The 18,878-nt window shown below is 40.1% G+C and overlaps 1 protein-coding gene across 1 annotated transcript; it reads left to right on the forward strand.

Moving 5' to 3' along the window:
• The first annotated feature begins 12,854 nt into the window (after positions 1–12,854).
• Positions 12,855–17,989, forward strand: LOC137260592 (BTB/POZ domain-containing protein 6-B-like). Its single transcript, XM_067798185.1, has 3 exons — positions 12,855–13,014; positions 13,554–13,833; positions 14,512–17,989. Exons 1-3 carry the CDS (start codon positions 12,945–12,947, stop codon positions 15,794–15,796), a joined length of 1,635 nt encoding a protein of 544 aa, XP_067654286.1. The 5' UTR covers positions 12,855–12,944; the 3' UTR covers positions 15,797–17,989.
• The last annotated feature ends 889 nt before the right edge of the window (positions 17,990–18,878 follow it).

Below are 18,878 nucleotides of genomic sequence, written 5' to 3' on the forward strand. Positions count from 1 at the left end.
CGTCCACCCACCTGTTATAAGAATCCCCAAGTTCAAAACATCCATTCTCTCGACTCATCTAGTGTCCTCCTAGTTCATACTCCTCTTCAAGTAACGACAGCTCAAAGCGAAAGTATCCATGAGCCAATGCAACTGTTTTTAGACTTCCAGTGGACGAGTGATAGTCGCCTCGCTCCGAGAAAGCGTGCTCCAAACTTTTGAAGTATCTCTACAAGTTTGCTGAACAGTCCGCCAATGCAATAAAATCCTTCTCTGAGCACACAACCACCTCCGCAACCCTCTCTGCAGCCACAACGGAACAATTCAATAACCCGTCCAAAGGAACTGAGATTAGACTTTTGAAAAGGCTTTTCTCTTTTGGCAAATCAGAGAGCTAGGCACCCTTGGGCGACCAGGTTTCCCTGTTGAAATAACCTCTGGACCGGGCGAGGAATCTTTATTAAACCGTGGGTAGAGCGGGACCCGCGCCGCAGCTGTCGAAAGTATTGATTGGTGTGTCGTCTGCTAGTACTGTTCATTAGAAGTGCGCTATCACCGCTGAACCAACCAAGCATGCCAAATGCATATACAGACACTCGACATCAGCCGGTGATATGTAAAGCAACTACCTACTCTCCTTGTGCACAATACGACAATGAGGCACCCTTATCCCCTAAAAAGGCATCATCGAATTATCGATTTATGATCTCCTCTTCTTTGTTTCTTGGAAGGAATTCACGAGTTGCCCCCCTTAGGTCTGCTATCTTTTTATTCTTAATTGCGAAATTTTAAAAAGTCTACGCTACTTTAAACTGCATCAGACCTAATGTGGTGGCAGACGTATGAAAGACAACGGATGAGCGGGGTAGGAGGAAGGTATTCTCTACTCAAGCTCCAATCACCGGCTAATGAAGGTTCACAGTCATCCATGTTTTGCCGCGAATAAAGAGCCACGCAGTAATCAATAACATGTAGAAATCAAATGACTTTTGGCGGTACAAAGTGCCAGAGCGATTCCTACAGCCAAGTCTATCGACATTGGCCAAGTAATATGAAGAAATCATTTGGCTAATTCCATCCATGCAGACAAAGTTCCCATACATTTTTGGCGTAATTCTATATCCGCCTGGGCAATTCGGTCCAAAATTGGAGCTATTATTACCTCTGTTTCTTTGAATTATGAAGTAGAGTCTTGATGCTGACAAACTGACTGAGGCAAATCTATGTATGACCTTAAATGTAGACGCGCTTAGGCCCACTACAACGCTGGGCAAGATGTCTTAATCTTTGACAATTCCCATCATATAGGACTTTGTTTAATAAAGTTGCTTTCAGATGTACACAATCTGAACTACTATCAGTAAGATAGACAATTTGTGTCAGTTAAACATTGATTTGGGAATGTTTCGTAGCAAAGGGTCGACGTCTGAATTACTCCCTGATGAAGCCATACATCATATTTGACATCCCGCTGTACTCCTACTTGCTTACAATCTTGTAGGTAAATACAGAATTACCGTTCTTTAGGTGCATTTCAATAAATGATTTTGATTTAGAGGAGAGGTAAAGTTTGAGATACGTCAGGGAACGGTGCCACGTAGTGCTTCTATTCATAGTAACTTCTTAAACAATGTTTAAACACCAAGCGCCTTAAGTGTGTTGGAAGGCAATTACAACCTCTTCACTTCGCATGTTAAAGGAGTGTTACCATGTGTCCAGACCTGCCGCCGTGATGACGACGTGTAACTGACAACGCTGCTTGGCGAAGATGCAGAAGTACTTGGTAATGATGCTTGGAAGAGAAGTGTTTTACCAAAATGGTTCGTTGTAATCATTTACATCAAGATAATTACTTTCAATACAATGTCTTGCATGTCAGCCAGTTTTTAACGGTAATCCTTCTTCTTGAACATCAAAGTCAACAATGAGTGTACTTTGGCAGCATATATCTATATCTGTTTGGGATTGTCTGTAAAGCTGGAGGGTCAAGTCGTGGTAGCGCCCCTGTGTCTCTGCAATTTACCCAATACTATTAAGCGTGGGACAGGTATTTAACACGAATGGAATTTCTTGCAGGTTTTAAACTGATCAAATTTGGAGAAATGGTTTTTTTTGGAAAAAATATGAGTGGTGGGAGAATTTCCCGTGGTCAGGTTCTGGATGAAAACCACTAAACGTTCCAAGAGCGACATCGTGTAAGCTTTGATTATGACTAAGGGATATCTGGTGAAAACATAGGTGGGACATAAGTGAGATGAACTGCAGTTTAAACCTGTCTACATGTATTTCCATTTTACAGTTTAATAAGTATGGTTTTACCCCGTTTTATCAGTATTCCACCCAAAGCACGGAGCAGGTCACAAGCATGATCTCCAAGTTGTAACCATGTGGGAAGTCGAACTCGAATCACACAGACGAACGGTCACAGGCCCCACTAATAAGTATGATTGTTTTTCTTGCAATTTTTACTCCAGGTCCTTAATCTTTATAAGGACATGGTTCGGTAGCTCGTCAGGACACTCTGGGTAGGTTGACTCTGTGTTTGGGTTCGAATTACGTGGATTTTCATCCTGATCCTGACTTTATCATGTCAGTGCACATAGTTTTAGTCTGTGTAGATACCTCTAAGTCACCTTCTCGCGTATCAAGCTGACACGCAGCAATTCAGGTTAATCAAATACACAACAGCGTTGAACAAAAATAGCTACCTCAAGCAGGAAGTTGTGGAAAAACTAAACTTCTGATTGGTTGGGTTTGTAAAAAGTCAAAACAATTTTAAATATCTAAATCCATCTTTCATCTAAAAGCATGAGCAGTAATAAGATATAGTAGATATGAAGAGGGTGATTCATTGTGGACAGTGAGACATCGCAAGTTTTTGCATGGAATGTGGGCTTAGCCTAGTGGTTCCAGTATTCGCTCGTCATGATAAGATCCGGGTTCGATATTCTCACGGGTACAATTTGTGAGGACCGTATTGGTGTCCCTGTCCTGAAATTGATGAAATGCTTTGTAGAGCTTTGTGACGCCATCGTTACCATGACATCAAAACCGAATAGCATATTTGGCCTGCCTACTGAATTTGTTTGCACGTAACAAGGAAACTTACTTACGCCCCATAACAATAGATGTGGTTCTTACATAATAACTGAATAACAGGCTCGCTGACTCTGTCGACACATGTCATTCTGTCCCAAATGCGTACAACAATGTTCATGCTGTTGATCACTGGGTTGTCTGGTTCAGTCTAGATTATTTAGAGACTGTCGTCATGGTATCTCCAATGTTCAAACCGAAACATGATTCTCATAAACCCATTCAAACAATGACCCACTTTTCAACCGATCGAACTTTCTCGAGTAAAAGTGAAAAGGGACACTGCAAACAACTATGGTTATACGAAATTCTAATTCATTGTTTCAGAAGAGAATAGTAAGTACAAATGGGTTTTAATTTTAAACTTAAAAGAAATCGCATTTCTATGTTTTATGGCGAGACCTAGACAGCATTGCCTTTAGACGTCACAGTCTATACGTGTCATTTGGCTCCCTAGTTACACCTCTGCGCTCATTGACTGCATTTTTGTAACGTAAAGCGTGATTGATATATTATCAAGGCCGTACCAGACCACCGACCGAGATTTCCACGATTTCCAAATTCCAGTTTGTCACAGGGCACTATTCGACAGAGCTCGCTGTAAGACGTGTTTGCAAGGATTAGAAGGAACAAGGAACATGTGATTAGGTTATCAAATAATCCCAATTCATTTTATATATCCAGTGGAATGAGTGGTCTTAAAATTCTAGACTGTTTATTGTACAATGTTCCACAATAAGACGGAACCCAGTCAACACGAAACGAGACTGTTGTGTAATCAAAGTTTTGAAATGCGGACTGCGGCTTTAACAATCAAACAAGGCCTGATAATGTCTGTCAGCACGATACATGTGTTTTCCCACTGCTGTACGGGTTCAAGGCCTGCATCACCTCTTATCTCACGAGGGCGTTGCTGTAGCCTAGAGGTCAAAGCGATGAAGACCTGGGTTCGATTCTCCACATGGGTACAATGTTGGAAGGCCATTTGTGGCGTCCCCCGCTGTGATATTGCTAGACTATTGCTAAACACGGCGTAAAACTAAACGTACCCCTTAGGTACCATCTGATGTTCCAAGGGATGATGACCTTCCGTCTGTGTTGTTAAAGCCTTGTCCTAATTGGTTTGGATGGCAGTGATGAGAAATCGTTACACTACTGTCTTATAGTAATGCCAGAGTTTACAATGAGCAATGTGACAACAATCTTACTTGACAAAGCTGACTTATAATTTATATACTTGGAATCTTATTCTTCTACTACTAGTGATTTCAGTAACAGCGCCATTAATCTCCATTATAAAATGTGATTTGACAGATGACTTTGGTAAAACATTCCTTTGTTTAACATTTTCCAAGATAATATAAGTCGACGGTCTGTAAATCAATCGAATATCGACAGGACAATCCAGAGATGAATATCGATCTACGCAACTGGGACACCATGTCACATTTTCACAAAAATGATATCAACATCTGAGTGAGTTAGTGAGTGAGTGAATGTGGTTAAACGCCGCCTTTAGCAATATTCTAGCAATATCAAGACGGGGGACACCAGAAATGCGCTTCACACATTGTACCCTGGTGAGGAATCGAACCTGACGAACCAACGCTTTAAAGACCAGAATGCCCAACCGAACCAATATTAATATGTAAGTCATATTTTATTCGCTCATATATATTGATATATACATATGCATGTTAATCCTTTTGTTCCTTTTTTGACATATCCAAGACAATTAACGAGTTCGTTCACGTCACTGTTGGTGTCTAAGCCTCCAGGGAAATGCGTAACCTCGATTGTGGGTTCATATGGGGGATTCCCGATTCTAACGTATCAGGACCGTGCCCTCCTTAATTGGTTTCACACAAATGGTACTTGTCTAAGATCTGCATCACCACAACTGAGGCCGTTATTAGTTGAAACACATATATACTGTTCAAAGCGGAGCTGACCATTTGTTGCCATTGCCTGCTGTTCGTTAAGGGTGTCTTGCTTTTCGTGTGGGAGTACAACTTCATTAATTGTATCGGAGGGCTAGAATGTGCTCACCTTTTCCCGAACACCTGGTATCGTCATCGATGGATAGTTATTCATCAATGTTGCACAACATTGTACATGTATACAGCGTTCATTGTACAGCTACAAATGTATTCGCTTTATCAGAGCGAGTGAATATACTTTTACATACCGTTTCCGCAATATTCCAATATCACAGCTGGTTACACAAGTAAACATCGAATAGTTCAATATAATGCAATACAATACATATACAATACAGTGCATTGCAATACAATACAAGGGGACGTAACTACAGCAGTGTTCATTGAAAGAGTTACAAATGTATTCGCTTTAACAGAGAGTGAATGAGTATGCTTTCACGCCGCACACCGATTTTATGCAATACTCCAGCAATATCACACCAGAAATTCCTGTACACATGAAATGGGCTTCACGTATTGTACCCAAGTGTGAAATCGAACTTGGGTCTTTGACGTAACGACGGAATCCCTGCGACGGGCGAGTGACCGTTTACACCACGCGCCATCGCTATATCCATATTCATGTCGCGAATCGATTGCTTCAGAGCAACGACAAAGTTCAATAATGTCAGCCTAAGTTCTTGCTAATACAACAATACTCTCCAGGATCAAGGCTCCGAGGAAGGATATTGTCAAGTAATGAAGAGAGGCCCCTACTTTATGTGCTAACTCCAAAACAAGTCGACCAAAATGTCTAGAATTGTGCAAAGCCTCAAGCTAGGCAGCTACGTGAAAACGAAAATGTCAGTTGTATTTCCCGAGCAAACCATATGACCGTCATCAAAAGGCCGACAATAGGAACAGTGTGTCAAAAGGACGACTGGGTTATTCAGTGAACAAAGGTCGCGACCTGGGAGGTGAGGTGGAATGACTTGATGACGTGGTGAGGTCTTCGAGTGTTCTGTTTTGGTTCAGTATCAATGTTAATTGAGTAAATTGCTTGAATATTTAAAACAGCGGCATTACACATCACTCATTCAGTTTCACTTTATTCAACGACTAGGTGGTAAAAGTAACTGAAGCGGTCCTAAAATGCTTACAGTTACCATTCTTCAAGGTCTCTTGCACACCACCTTTCCCTTTCCCCCAAAATAAATAAATACCACGTCAATAACACTATCACATACACCCCACCCAATCCCCACCCCAAGGAAACTTTCCTTTTAATTTCTTCCCCAAAACAGGTATTTAGCATGCAATATTATTCCGAACGTATTAATGCACCGTTGCAATGAATCGACTCTAGCACCCTCTGTCGGCCGAATATTAATATTAGTTCAAGCAAACCCTTAGTGTTATGTCCCTTGGAGCGCTCTTTACGAATATCCTATAACTCCTTTGGACACAAAACTAGATCCTAGACAAAAGGACCAAATGTCTGGCGCAAAATGATACGCGCAACTTTTGATTTAAACCAGTTCGGCAAACATCGACAACTCCGCTCAGTTTTCGATGTACGGAGCATATGTTGCATTGCACATAAGGCAAGTGTTCTCCGTTTGGAAGCTGTTTCATTGTCAACTGATAAGTTTCAAATGTCGATTTCAGGCATGTGGTAAGTAAGTATAAGTATTTATCTATACTCCTGATTAATGAAGTTAGATAGTCGTGGTCCATTCTGTCCAAACATCAGATTACCTCTTTCATTTCAGCCATATATGTGAGATTTTCTTATCGTCACTTTCCTTTATTTATGAGTCTCAAAACATTTTCTTTTAGACTTAGATCAGAGCTATAGCTTGGCCAATCTAATATTATTATATTTTGGGTCCGAAACTAGGCTTTGAAAGACGTTGTCCTGCTGGAAAATCCAATTTGTTTTTTACAGAACACGTGAGCAGATTTGTGCTCAATGCCATATTCATTTGCAATATTTTTCAAAACACGATATACAGTGGACAAAGGGATGCCTGTTCTACTTGAAATGCTGATCTGATGTCCTTGTTATCCTACTGTAAAATCAACTTCCTCTTCTCTAAATCACCCATACTGAGGATCACTGAAACTGCTAGCAAGTTAAGAAATAGTATAACGCTTCACAAACTAATGACAAGGGATGAACGGAGTTGTCTCCCTTCCATGAAACCATGCACTTGATCGAGGTCAAGGTTGTTTATACCACATATCCAATAAAACATATTTATAAAACTTTCAAAACATTCTGGTCATACTCTATCCTACCAAACATGAAGATATGAAGTGGATTTTGAGACGGGGAGACGTTATTATGAGTATTTTAAATGTAAACAAAATTCTTTAATAATTGTAACGTGATATCACAGCGAACAGTAACTATTATTTACAAGTACCATTACTATAAACATCAAATAAACATTAATAGACGTAGCGCAAACAATATAGACATGACTAAGGGGTCTGAGCTACTCAATACAATTGTAATCACTAAGTTATTATTTTCAAATAGAGACAAGCTTGTTTCAACAGACTGCTAAATTTGGGTCACGTACAGTATACCGTATACTTATAGTGTATTGCAAGCAATAAACTGGTGTTGAGATAAGTCAGTGAGTATGGTTGTACGGTAACAATAGTCACGTGACATCACGACGAGGGCACCACAAACTGGCTCCACGCAGTGTTCAGCAGTGCACAGAGAGCTAATTGATGCGTGGAGTTGAGTTGACAAGGTTTCTGGGGAAATGAGTGAGTGAGATAGTTTAGTTTTAAGCCTCCCTCAGAAATATTCCAGCTATATAGCGGCGGTCTGTAAATAATCAAATCTGAACCAGACAATCCGGTGATCAACAGCATGAGCAGCGATCTGCACAATTGGAAACCGATGGCTTGAGTCAACCAAGTCAGCCAGCCTGATCACCCAATAACGTTAGTCGCCTCTTACGACAAGCATAGTCGCCTTTAATAGCAAACATTAGTTGCTGAAGGCCTATTCTACCCCGGACCTTCACGGGCCTATGGAGAAGCACGTACTGAGGGGACATATATGACTCAAAGTAATCAATACACTACCTCAGTTGGTACCTAGCGGTATATTCTGAATGAAACGAAAGGAAGTCTTGTGGTTAAATCGTTCGCTGGCTTCGTCTGGGGTCGATGTACTCTCTGAAGTCCGCGATAAATTTCGAATACCCTTACAACGAAGCCGTTTATAACGAACTTACGACATGACAAACTGTATTTCTCCACTCTCTTGTACATTTCACTTGGATAACAAATTATGATTATAACCAAATTATGATTATAACCAAATTATGATTATAACCGAAGTTACATTTCAGCTGTATAACGAATTTTGATTATAACCAAATGAAATTTGTCTTTGAGTTCATTATAACCGTTGTCCGTTGCTGGTGAAGATCACCTTAACGTTGGCGTGGTTGATATCGTCGGACATTACATCGTATCTATATATATCGTGTAGATCGTTGATCATTTCAGATTTACAGGTGTTACTGCTCAAGGACACCGTTAAAACAACAAACATCCCGCTACATCGCATAACGTCCAAAAATAATCGGCAAATCCGACCGAAAGGATTTTGTAATATTTAAAGGTTTTTAATGAATTTTAAAACGCCTAATGTACACGTACTGGAATCAGTAGGGATGACTAGCATGTCTTAAAGTAATTCGATGTAAGCGCAGCAGATAAAGAAGTGTCTCTTATTTGGCCATTAAAATCCGCCTCCTCCATTGATGCCCACTGTGGTGACACGAGTGATCTCCCTTCCTCTTGAGACCAACTATTGTGCGTCATTTTGTGATTTTACATCCGCTCCTGATTACTCCTGTTCCTGTCTGAACATATGTGACTTAAATTGAAAAGGGCCCCAGTGAAATTGTGAACCTGGAAAAATCTATATTTGCTTAATTTAGACTTTTAACATTGCCAGCAGGGCTAGGTAGTTGGGGCTGCGTACCAGTGCGCAAAGAAATTTTTAATTTCTGGCACACACAATCTTCGTGCCAGTTGCGTGAAGTAGTCGTGAACATTGCATAACTTACTAGCAAGATTTGCGAGCTGTGCGTATTAAAGAGTGGCAATTTCCAGCCCTGCACGCACTGACACCTAGTGTCACGCATTTGTCCGCTAGTGTCACGAACTCTGTATAAAATCATGAATCTTCCTTGTGGATAGACACCTGTTCTTTTTAAACATTAACAGCCTGTTCTCTGGCGTTCAACATCTTGTAGGTCCAGAGCAATGCATTAAGCTTGGGGTGACGACTGGTATTTGTATAGCTTGCATGGCGTCAAGCGGTACAAAGCGGGACCAAATAATCCCACGATTGATTCACGCATGCGCAAAGTGAATGTGGCAACGCATGTTCATGCTGGAAGAATGCGAGTCGTGCGTACCATGCCGTACACTAGACGTAACGAATGCGCCAACAATACTTGAACTAGACGTAAATAAATCATGCGATAGCATGCCATTGCGTGCCAAGTGCGTAACTTATTCTTAAACATGACTCGAACAGTGCGCAAACTATTCGCACGCTATCACTATACTTCACGCTTTCAAGCATACCATCTAAATTATACGCACTGCCACGAGAAATTGCGCTTCAGTGCGGAGGCAAAAAGTATTTGTCAAAGTTAAAAATGTGCGTTGTGCAAAGAAAGAAATATGTCCGCGTTAAAATTTCCAGATTTGAGAAGGAACAATGATACATTTATTGCACAAAAACAAGTAAACGTGGTCACTAGATAAAAATCGGACATTGTACCATGACCTCATCACATCTGACCTTTGACAGTATGATGACATCATGCTGTAGGTATGTTCGTGTTGTCAGTGTTGTTGTTACTGACCTGTCACCGTTATCAATGACTCCAGGTACACTGACTAGGGCGATTTGCTATGCCTATACTGTAAAAGCATTAATCAGACAGAAGAAACACCAGTCGCTTTGGGAGATTGCGTTATCCCAACCTTTCGATCAGAAAAACTGACTATATATGAATTTTTCATCTCAGAACCATGTTTTTCATGGTGACCTAAATAAAAAATGCATTATATTAGAACATTGCAATTAGTTTTGCATGACCGCATGAGGTCCCGTTTAAAAGGATACGTAATGGGTGTATTCTGGGAGTAGGAAAGTGCCTCGAGGCACATACACGTTGTTCAAGGCCAACATTAACCAAATTAAAACTTTACAACTCATCATTTTACACCACGTAATTCATTACCCGTTGGTTTAAAGCTTAAACTCATCATTATCGGCACCACGCACAGAGGCCATATTTTCTGCCCTCTGCAACGACTTGTTATGACGCTTACTTTCACTACTTCGTGTACTTTTCTGCGTCGTTATATCAGATAGATGTGTCAGATCGAATGTAGTACTACTTTAATGTGTCAAATTCACACCCACTCATTTCATTTCGAATTCTAAAATAGCCACTAACTAAATTAACGAGGATGGAAGTCATTTTTACCGTAAATGTTGTTGATGATGTTGATCTGCACGGGGATGATCTGTGGGATATTTGCATTCGTTGAGCCAGTAAAATAGTTGAGGGAAGTACAGCTTTAATCATTGATGAAGATGTACATACAGCTCACAGTTAACATTGTCAAGAGTGCATGTCAATATCATAGGCTTGTATATACATGTACACACATACAAAAACATACACTCACATACATTTGAGCACACACAAATATGAACATACACATATGCGCGCGCGGGTGCAGAAAAGGAAATACACACTGGTATACGCGCATACATGCTGGCATGCATATACCTGTATACCTTCATTTACATACACATACATCTCCAGTCTCATGTATAAACGTACACTCGCATACATTTATGCTTATTCGCACACAAACATATTTATCCGCACATATCGTATAATTATATACACACATATATATACAGTTACATACGTCCACGCACGTACGCACTCACACATGGACGAGTTATCAAATACATGATTACACAGATGTGCTTGTTCGTGGGACGGAGGGGTAGTCCAGTGGTGAAAGCGTTCGCTCGTTACACCGAAGACCTGGTTTGATTCCCCATATGAGTACAATGTGTGAAGTCCATTTCTGGTAACCCCCGCCATGATATTGCTGAAATATAGAATTAAAGTAGATAGATTCTCTCACGTTCCCTCTGTCTCTCTTCTCTCTCTCTCTTCTCTCTCTTTCTCTCTCTTTCCCTCTTTCTCCAATTTTTTTTCTCTCTATCTCTCTCTCTCACACACACACACTGAAACACTAGCACTGATACACAGTGATCACACTTATTTTCTGTGAAGTAATGAGACAACGGGAAAAAAAGAAAGGTCTTTTACACATTCACGTATCCACCTGTTTGAGTGTATAAACTATAACAAATTACATGACAAGGAACTGAAACCGACAGCCAGGAAAACGTCACCTGACAAGGAAAGAAGTGGACACTGTGTCAGTACAGAGCGACGTGTGCAGACCATGAAACTACCAGCTCCACTGAAATCACCGTTAGCTGGTCCAGTGTCACGCTGAAGCATATCGCCTGATTGTGTCAACATGCAGGTAAACAGAACATTAGTACGAGTCTGTATTGGAGGTACGTCACGCTTCATTAAATGCAGGTGAGAGACAGGCAGGTAGACAGATTCGACACACTTGGATACCTGTGCAGGTAAGCATGCCATGATATGATTTCAGGATTACTTATACGAACATATTGATATACAAGGGATCAATTGTTTCATGGGTTTATGGTCGTAATTGACCCACATTTCAGTGTGGTGTCGTACATGTCGTCATATAGATAGGCTCAGCGCTGTAGTTTGATGACACAGTCTGACGCATACGGTAGTAACGCACTGAGTAATAATTAATGTCATTTTAATGAGAAAAGCGTGTTGACAGGTAGAGCTATATTTTACCAAGAATTAAACACCGTTTAAGCCGGAATCGTTTCATTCTGTTTCACCTTCTGGATTCACTTCCCCTAAATTGAAAACAAAAGTAGCACAAAGACGTAAATAAATCCCCAAATCTAAGCAACAGAAAAAAATAACAAGGGTTTTGCCCTGTTGATATTTAACGAAATGGGATAAAAATGTATTCAGAAACATATGCTCAGATGTCTAATAATGTGGGTAAATATGTTGTCTCAAACAGAGAAAAAACACGTTGTCAAGTTGAAAACGGACACTCATGAGTACAGATATACAAATGTGAAGATAAAGGAATGGATATTTATGTGTAAGACAAATTGATCTGCCAACAATGGTCGCCTCCCAACATGTAAACATAGCGAAGCCATAAAGGAGTTGTCCCGCGTGGAGAACTATGCAAGCCAAACGTCTGCCTTGAAAGGAATATACTCGCTTAGACCGATCACTGTGGCTGTAGGTATAGTGAAACGATCGATGACATTTCCATCACTCATGAACGTATAATTTAGAACATATACTTAAACATCAATAAGGTTGTAGAGCAAGAGAATGGTCAAATCATTTTGACACTTTTACTATTAAGCATTCTTTTATAGCGGAAGCTGTCTAATCCGGCACTCACTGGGACAGAAGAAATCATCCGTTTTAGACAATGTGCTTGATTGTAAAGCTGATGATAAATGTACAAGCCACGGAAGGTACTTAAATGTTTTGCTGGATTAGGCAGAGGGCGGTTTTGACAGCTTCCTCTGATATGTTCATGATGCAACAGACTCGACTGTTTACTGTTATGACTTAAATCGTTTACCAATGATCATGTATCGCGATCATGCATTTTAAGCGTTTATTACAGACAGAGGGACTGAAGACCAGGAAGTGCCAGTTCCAGGTGGACGATTCCAGAGAGTCGTAGAGTCATCCATCGTCTCGATATTTGAATCCAATGTTTCCCTTGTTACCGCTCCATGGATCGGGTGCTATACCCGTATATGGTCGTGAACCTTCGACTAACGGTATTGTACCTGACGCATATGTTAATATAGGCACATATAGCAATAGCGGGTTCGTAAAAAATGAATACTTAAATTTGAATCAGTTTTATTATTGTGCTTCAGAATCAAAGCTCCGCTGTCCAAGATGCATTATTACATTTTAGGTGAAATAATACAAAACCTTAAGGATTAAAGTTTCAATTTAAAAAAATCCAATCTGGATTTGCAAATAATAGCATCTCACTCCCACCCTCCACCCATCACCACACTACAGTGTAGCCCTCCGAATATCAAAGTGTGTCTGTATGTAACAAAAGAAACTCTTAATGTGTTTCTGCTGATTTTCAGACTTGTTTAATTACAAAGTAGCTGATTACAGCGCCTCTCTATCTATACTCAGATGTAAAAGAAACAACGCACCCCCCTCAAAAAAACAAAACAAAACAAAAAAAACCCCAAAAACCAGATTGTGGTCTAACGAGCAATATAACAATAATGATAATGATATTTGTATTCAGACGATGCAATTATATTTTGATAAAATTATGATGTTACAGCAGATGTGGCCACAACAGCACGAAAGTCCAGGAACTTCGGCTCGGTAGACAACTGGCAGAGTGGCAAGACAGTCGAGGAATGTAACATGCACATGCTGAAGTCAGAGGTGTCATGTGACGTCAGCTTCTTGGTAGGCCGTGATGGTCAGACCGTGAACGCCCATCGTTTTGTCCTCATCAGTCGTAGCTGTGTGTTTGCCGCCATTTTGTCTGAGGTCAACCGTGTCGATACCGATTTGTCAATCCCTGACATAGAAGCGGATGATTTTCACGCCTTCCTCGTGTAAGGACCTTTCACTTGCACACTGTTACGTCGAACTCGACTTAACCATGGAATAATTCTTATATATATATATATATATATATATATATATATATATATATATATATATATATATATATATATATATATATATATATATATATATATATATACTTTGGATTGAAAATCGAGTACAATCATTTTTGAAATGAGTGAGTGAGTGAGTATACGCTTTTAGCAATATTTCAGCAACATCACGTTAGGGGACAGCAGAAATAAGCTTCACATATTGTGTCCATTTGGGGAATCGAACTCGGGTTTTCCGGACGAACACTTTAACTACTAGGTCACCCAATCACGTTTAGAATACTGACAGGACATTAACTGAATTACCAAAAAGGTCTCCAGACAAACCACCACAGTGCTGGAAAGGACCAGTGTTTTGAACTGTTACAATCGATACATAAAATACGTTTGATTGAAGCCATTAAGGGAGTGTACACCATAGATGTGACTGGAAAGTTTAGTCGGAGTGAGTGAGATTTTACGTCTTTGACAGTGCAGATGTTAGACAAAAATGAAACTCACATGTTTGCTGCTCAGATCTGATCAATTTGGATCTCCGCTCAGGAAAACAGATCGCTGATTAGAATTAGACCATTGCCTGTTAGTTATTTTAGTCTCTGTCTCCTATTTCAGATACCTGTACACAAATGAGGCCGATCTCGACCCCAAGAACGCAACTTCATTGTTGTATGCAGCCCGGAAGTATGGTGTTGGTGGCCTCGAGGACATGTGTGTGGACTATCTCAAAGAAAACCTCACACCACTCAATGCTTGCATAGTTCTTGAGGCAGCCTTCCAATCCAACCAAATGAAGCTCTTTAGCAAGGCACTGAAGATGATCCATAGAAACGGCAATGAATGTCTGCAAACACCCAGTTTCCTAGCACTGAGTCACACCTGTGTTGACCAGATCGTTCGCCCAGATGATTTGGAGGCGGATGAGACGGTTGTCTTTGAAGCTGTTAATAAGTGGGCCGAGGCTGAATGCAAACGCCAGGAATTCGAGATCACTCCCAAAACTAAGAGACAGATCCTAGGTGATGTCCTTATGTGCGTGAGGTTTCCATTGATGGATTCGAAATACTTCGTCGACACAGTTGGAGCAACCGGATTACTTGCGGATCATGAGAGACTGAAAATATTTGTTCATAATGTATTTCCTGAGAAGGATATTAAGCCCTTTAACAAAGACGAACGAAAAGGACAATGGGGAAGTTCAAAGGGTGACAAGACCAGTGGCAGTATCACCTACAGAGATGATGAACAAAGAAGACTTCCAAATATAAATCATCCAAGGCTTGGCAGCAGGACGCACAGAGGTTTTTCTGGAAACAGTCGTGAAGAAGAGAGACCCGATTTTGAGGACAACTATGAGGATGAAAGATACCTTAAAGGCTACAGACACTTCAGGAAGGAGAACCACAGAGATGGTCGAAAGAAGAGAGGCACGAGGAAGGTCTGCAACAGAACGGAAAATAGATTCAGAGTACAATCATTCGGGAGAACATGTCGAGGTCGAGAATGGGAACCCATGAAATTCCGATGTCGTGAAGATATCGAGTTGTGCGGCTTTCTCTTGTATGGACCTTGTGATGATGAAGTTGCAACCTACGATGTAGAAGCTCATCTTGACGACGAGTTCAACGTCGAGGTAGTTGGTTCCAACATTGCATCCTCCAACAAGGCCAACAAGGAAGATGTGATATTTGAAGTATTGTTCCCCGCGCCTATCAAACTCGCGTCCCGAAAGTGGTATACACTTAATATATTGATCCGTGGCCCGCCATGCATGTATGGAAGCGATCCAAAAGAGCGCATGATCTCTCATGGGGTTACGTTCGAATTTCAGCAAGTGGAGTCGAGAGCCACTAGAAATGATCAGTTTCAAGTTCCATATCTCTTGTTTAACAAGCTGTAGTGAGTAAGTATTGTTTTTAGCGATATTACTAACATCGCGGCGGGGGCTTTGAACCCGGGTCTTCGACGTGAAGAGCGAAAGCTTCACCAACTAGGCTATTCTACCCTTTCAACAGACCGTAGGGAAAGTGGAAAAATGTATTGGCTGGATCGTTACATTGTGTATTATTAGTCTCATTAAAATCAAACATTAGGCAGCTCGCTTCAGATATTTATAGAATGGAACACATGATATTATTGGTCACGACAGTACGAGCTTTCATCCAAACAAATAGCTTGTACGTCAAGGCTTCTAAAGAAAAAGCACGATTACGCTTGTCATTCCGATCGACAGAGGTATGCAGTCGCTGTGGACAGTGCAAAGATTTGTTTTTGGTGAATTTGTTTGTTTTCAGTATAGTTAATTGTTGTCAGCCTTCCCTAAGAGGAGACACTGGTGGGACAAATTGTATATAGCTCATATATATTGCATACAGTTGGCTCTGTAGAATGGCGTTCCTCGGACGTACCGGAATCCGAATCGAACTCGCTTCAGAATCCCTTGATTATGCTTCTAGATTTGTCAACACCTTATTTATGCTCGATGAATATGTGTATATATACAAAACATTAGTTATAGATGGGACAAAGTTGAACAACGTGCTCCTCAGCAGGACACCACAATCCGAGTACCCTTGAATCCAACAATGGACGTCACACATACTACTTACGACTGCACTGTGAGAGGTCCAATGAGTCCTTTGTCCCAACCATGGTCCTTGCAGTGTTACTCAAATTACGTGTGTTTGACCAAGTGGTACACAAATAAGACACATGGTGATAAAGTTGACATGATGAAGAAATATGATGAACTGTTTGAGAGGCATTCTAGAAGCTGTAAGTAATAGGACTGAAACGTCTTTATGGATAATTAACTTTATTATTTCAGAATAGCGACATTTTTTCAAGCAACGTTTTCAAGTAGAAGTATCCACACCGAAATTTCACTTGCCAGTCAGGACAATACTCAAGAGTACGATAAAGAAGTTGATCATCCCTGATTACAGTGATTACCACAGAAACTATCACAGAAGTGCAGTTAATGCTGCTGTAATTGTTTTGAATGTACATAGACTCTAAGGTGCATCAATTGTGTCAAACTGCAAATGTCCACAAGATATACAGACTGTAAAACTGATGATCGTGTACAGACTATCATATGTAAGAGTTATGTTAAGAATGCATGTTCTTCGAGTGTGTACTCTAGGACTGGTTATCGATCCAGATCGTACGGATCGACAATCGTAACTAAATATCGATTATCGAGAAATATCGGAGACATGACTTTGAACTAAAAAGCAAAAAATGTCTGACAGAAAGTAATATATTATGGTGAGTGGACGTTAATGCATGGATTATTGACAAAACAGCGTCGAGAACATACTACAGAAGCAGACCATGACCGAAATCCAAAATCTGTAAATGGTGTGAGAAAACTGAAACATTTTTGTATCACAAAAGTTAATGTGCGATGTTATCGATAACACAATTTCGATATCGATAATCATTAATATTTTTCCTATGGACGAAATTTCCGATTATCGATTATTTAACCAACCCTAACTGACTCTTAAGAGTAATTGTCTTGACTGTATTTTTGTTTAGAATTTTGCAATAGTGTAAATATTTATTGTGTACAGTCGACCATGATTATCAGTCGTGCCAAACCTGTAAATGTTAAGACGTAGAGTAGGTTTGTGTCCAGATGGGCTATGTTTTAGAAATGACTTTCTCGGTAGATGTTTGCTGGTTACAGTGTATAATGTTCATGACGTAACAATGCTACATTTACAAATCTGTGATATATTTCCGAAAACAAAAAAGCTTTCCTGTGATACCACTTTTTGATACCACGCTGATATACCATTGATATTATGCTCAAGAAGACATACGGTGGAAGCTGCCACAACCGACATCTATCCAATCCGTCAAGTTGTCAACACTGGCATAAAATCTCAGTCCCATCCGTTCTTTGTACATTTATCATTAGCTCTACAAACAAGCACATTGTTTGAACCGGATTAATTCTTCAGTCCCAGTGAGTGCTGGTTTAGTCAGCTTCCACTGTATATATGTCACAAGAGTCAATGTACCTGCACAGTGTAAAAATAATTTACATGCAATGTGACCAAATGCATTAAACAGAATGCATCTATATTCTTCTGTTGTACTTCTGTTACTAACTGGGGACTATCCTTAATATGCTTCGATATATATATATATATATATATATATATATATATATATATATATATATATATATATATATATATATATATATATATATATGTGTGTGTGTGTGTGTGTGTGTGTGTGTGTGTGTGTGTGTGTTCTATAGACTCATAGATAAACGAATTTTGATTTACAGCTTACCTATTCAGAGAAAATGAGAATTCTTTAGAAAATGCGAAGAGGCTGTTCACGACCCCGATTCATATTCAAAGTCGTTTTTTACCTAGATGTACATATGTTTTTTTTATAAATGAACATGTCCAAACTTTATATACGCTATACAAGGTTCATATGTCACTTCAATAGAAAAGACGTAGCATTTAAGGCGGTAGACAAATTTAGTATTGCAGTAGTACCCACAATCATACACAAAACCCATTTCGATAAATCACAACTGCTGTTAAGGGAAGAGACAGAACGCTTAATAAATACATGATAGAGAGTGTCGATCCACTCTGTCAGGGTGCATTGATTAGCAAGTCATAGCGTCTAACCGCCTGATCTTTTACATCACCTCTCACGATCTGTCTTGGACAGACCATCAGCATGAGAATAGATCGCATTTGGGATTTCATGACATGTGTCAGTCAAGTCATTGAGCTTGACCACCCGATCCCGTTAGTCGCCTTTCACACCAAGCATGGGTAGCTAAAGATCCTCACGAACTATCAAGCAGGTGATGCACAACATTATAAGGAGAAAAGCGTATGAGCTATACTCGAGTTAATACAGCTGAAGAGGTTGATGTACAGTAAGATGACATCACTCATTTTTGCAATTGATTATCCTTGAAGAAGGATTGAAGAAGGATT

The sequence above is a fragment of the Haliotis asinina genome, chromosome 14, assembly GCF_037392515.1.
Source record: "Haliotis asinina isolate JCU_RB_2024 chromosome 14, JCU_Hal_asi_v2, whole genome shotgun sequence".
In the NCBI taxonomy this organism is placed as follows: Eukaryota; Metazoa; Mollusca; class Gastropoda; order Lepetellida; family Haliotidae; genus Haliotis; species Haliotis asinina.

What these genes read in the sequence shown, in the direction of transcription:
- LOC137260592 (XM_067798185.1), top strand. Translation starts at nt 12,945, where the DNA reads ATGTTTCCCTTGTTACCGCTCCATGGATCGGGTGCTATACCCGTATAT. An exon ending in TCGTGAACCTTCGACTAACG is followed by an intron (nt 13,015 to 13,553) that starts GTATTGTACCTG and finishes ATGTTACAGCAG; the next exon opens with ATGTGGCCACAACAGCACGA. An exon ending in GATTTTCACGCCTTCCTCGT is followed by an intron (nt 13,834 to 14,511) that starts GTAAGGACCTTT and finishes CTCCTATTTCAG; the next exon opens with ATACCTGTACACAAATGAGG.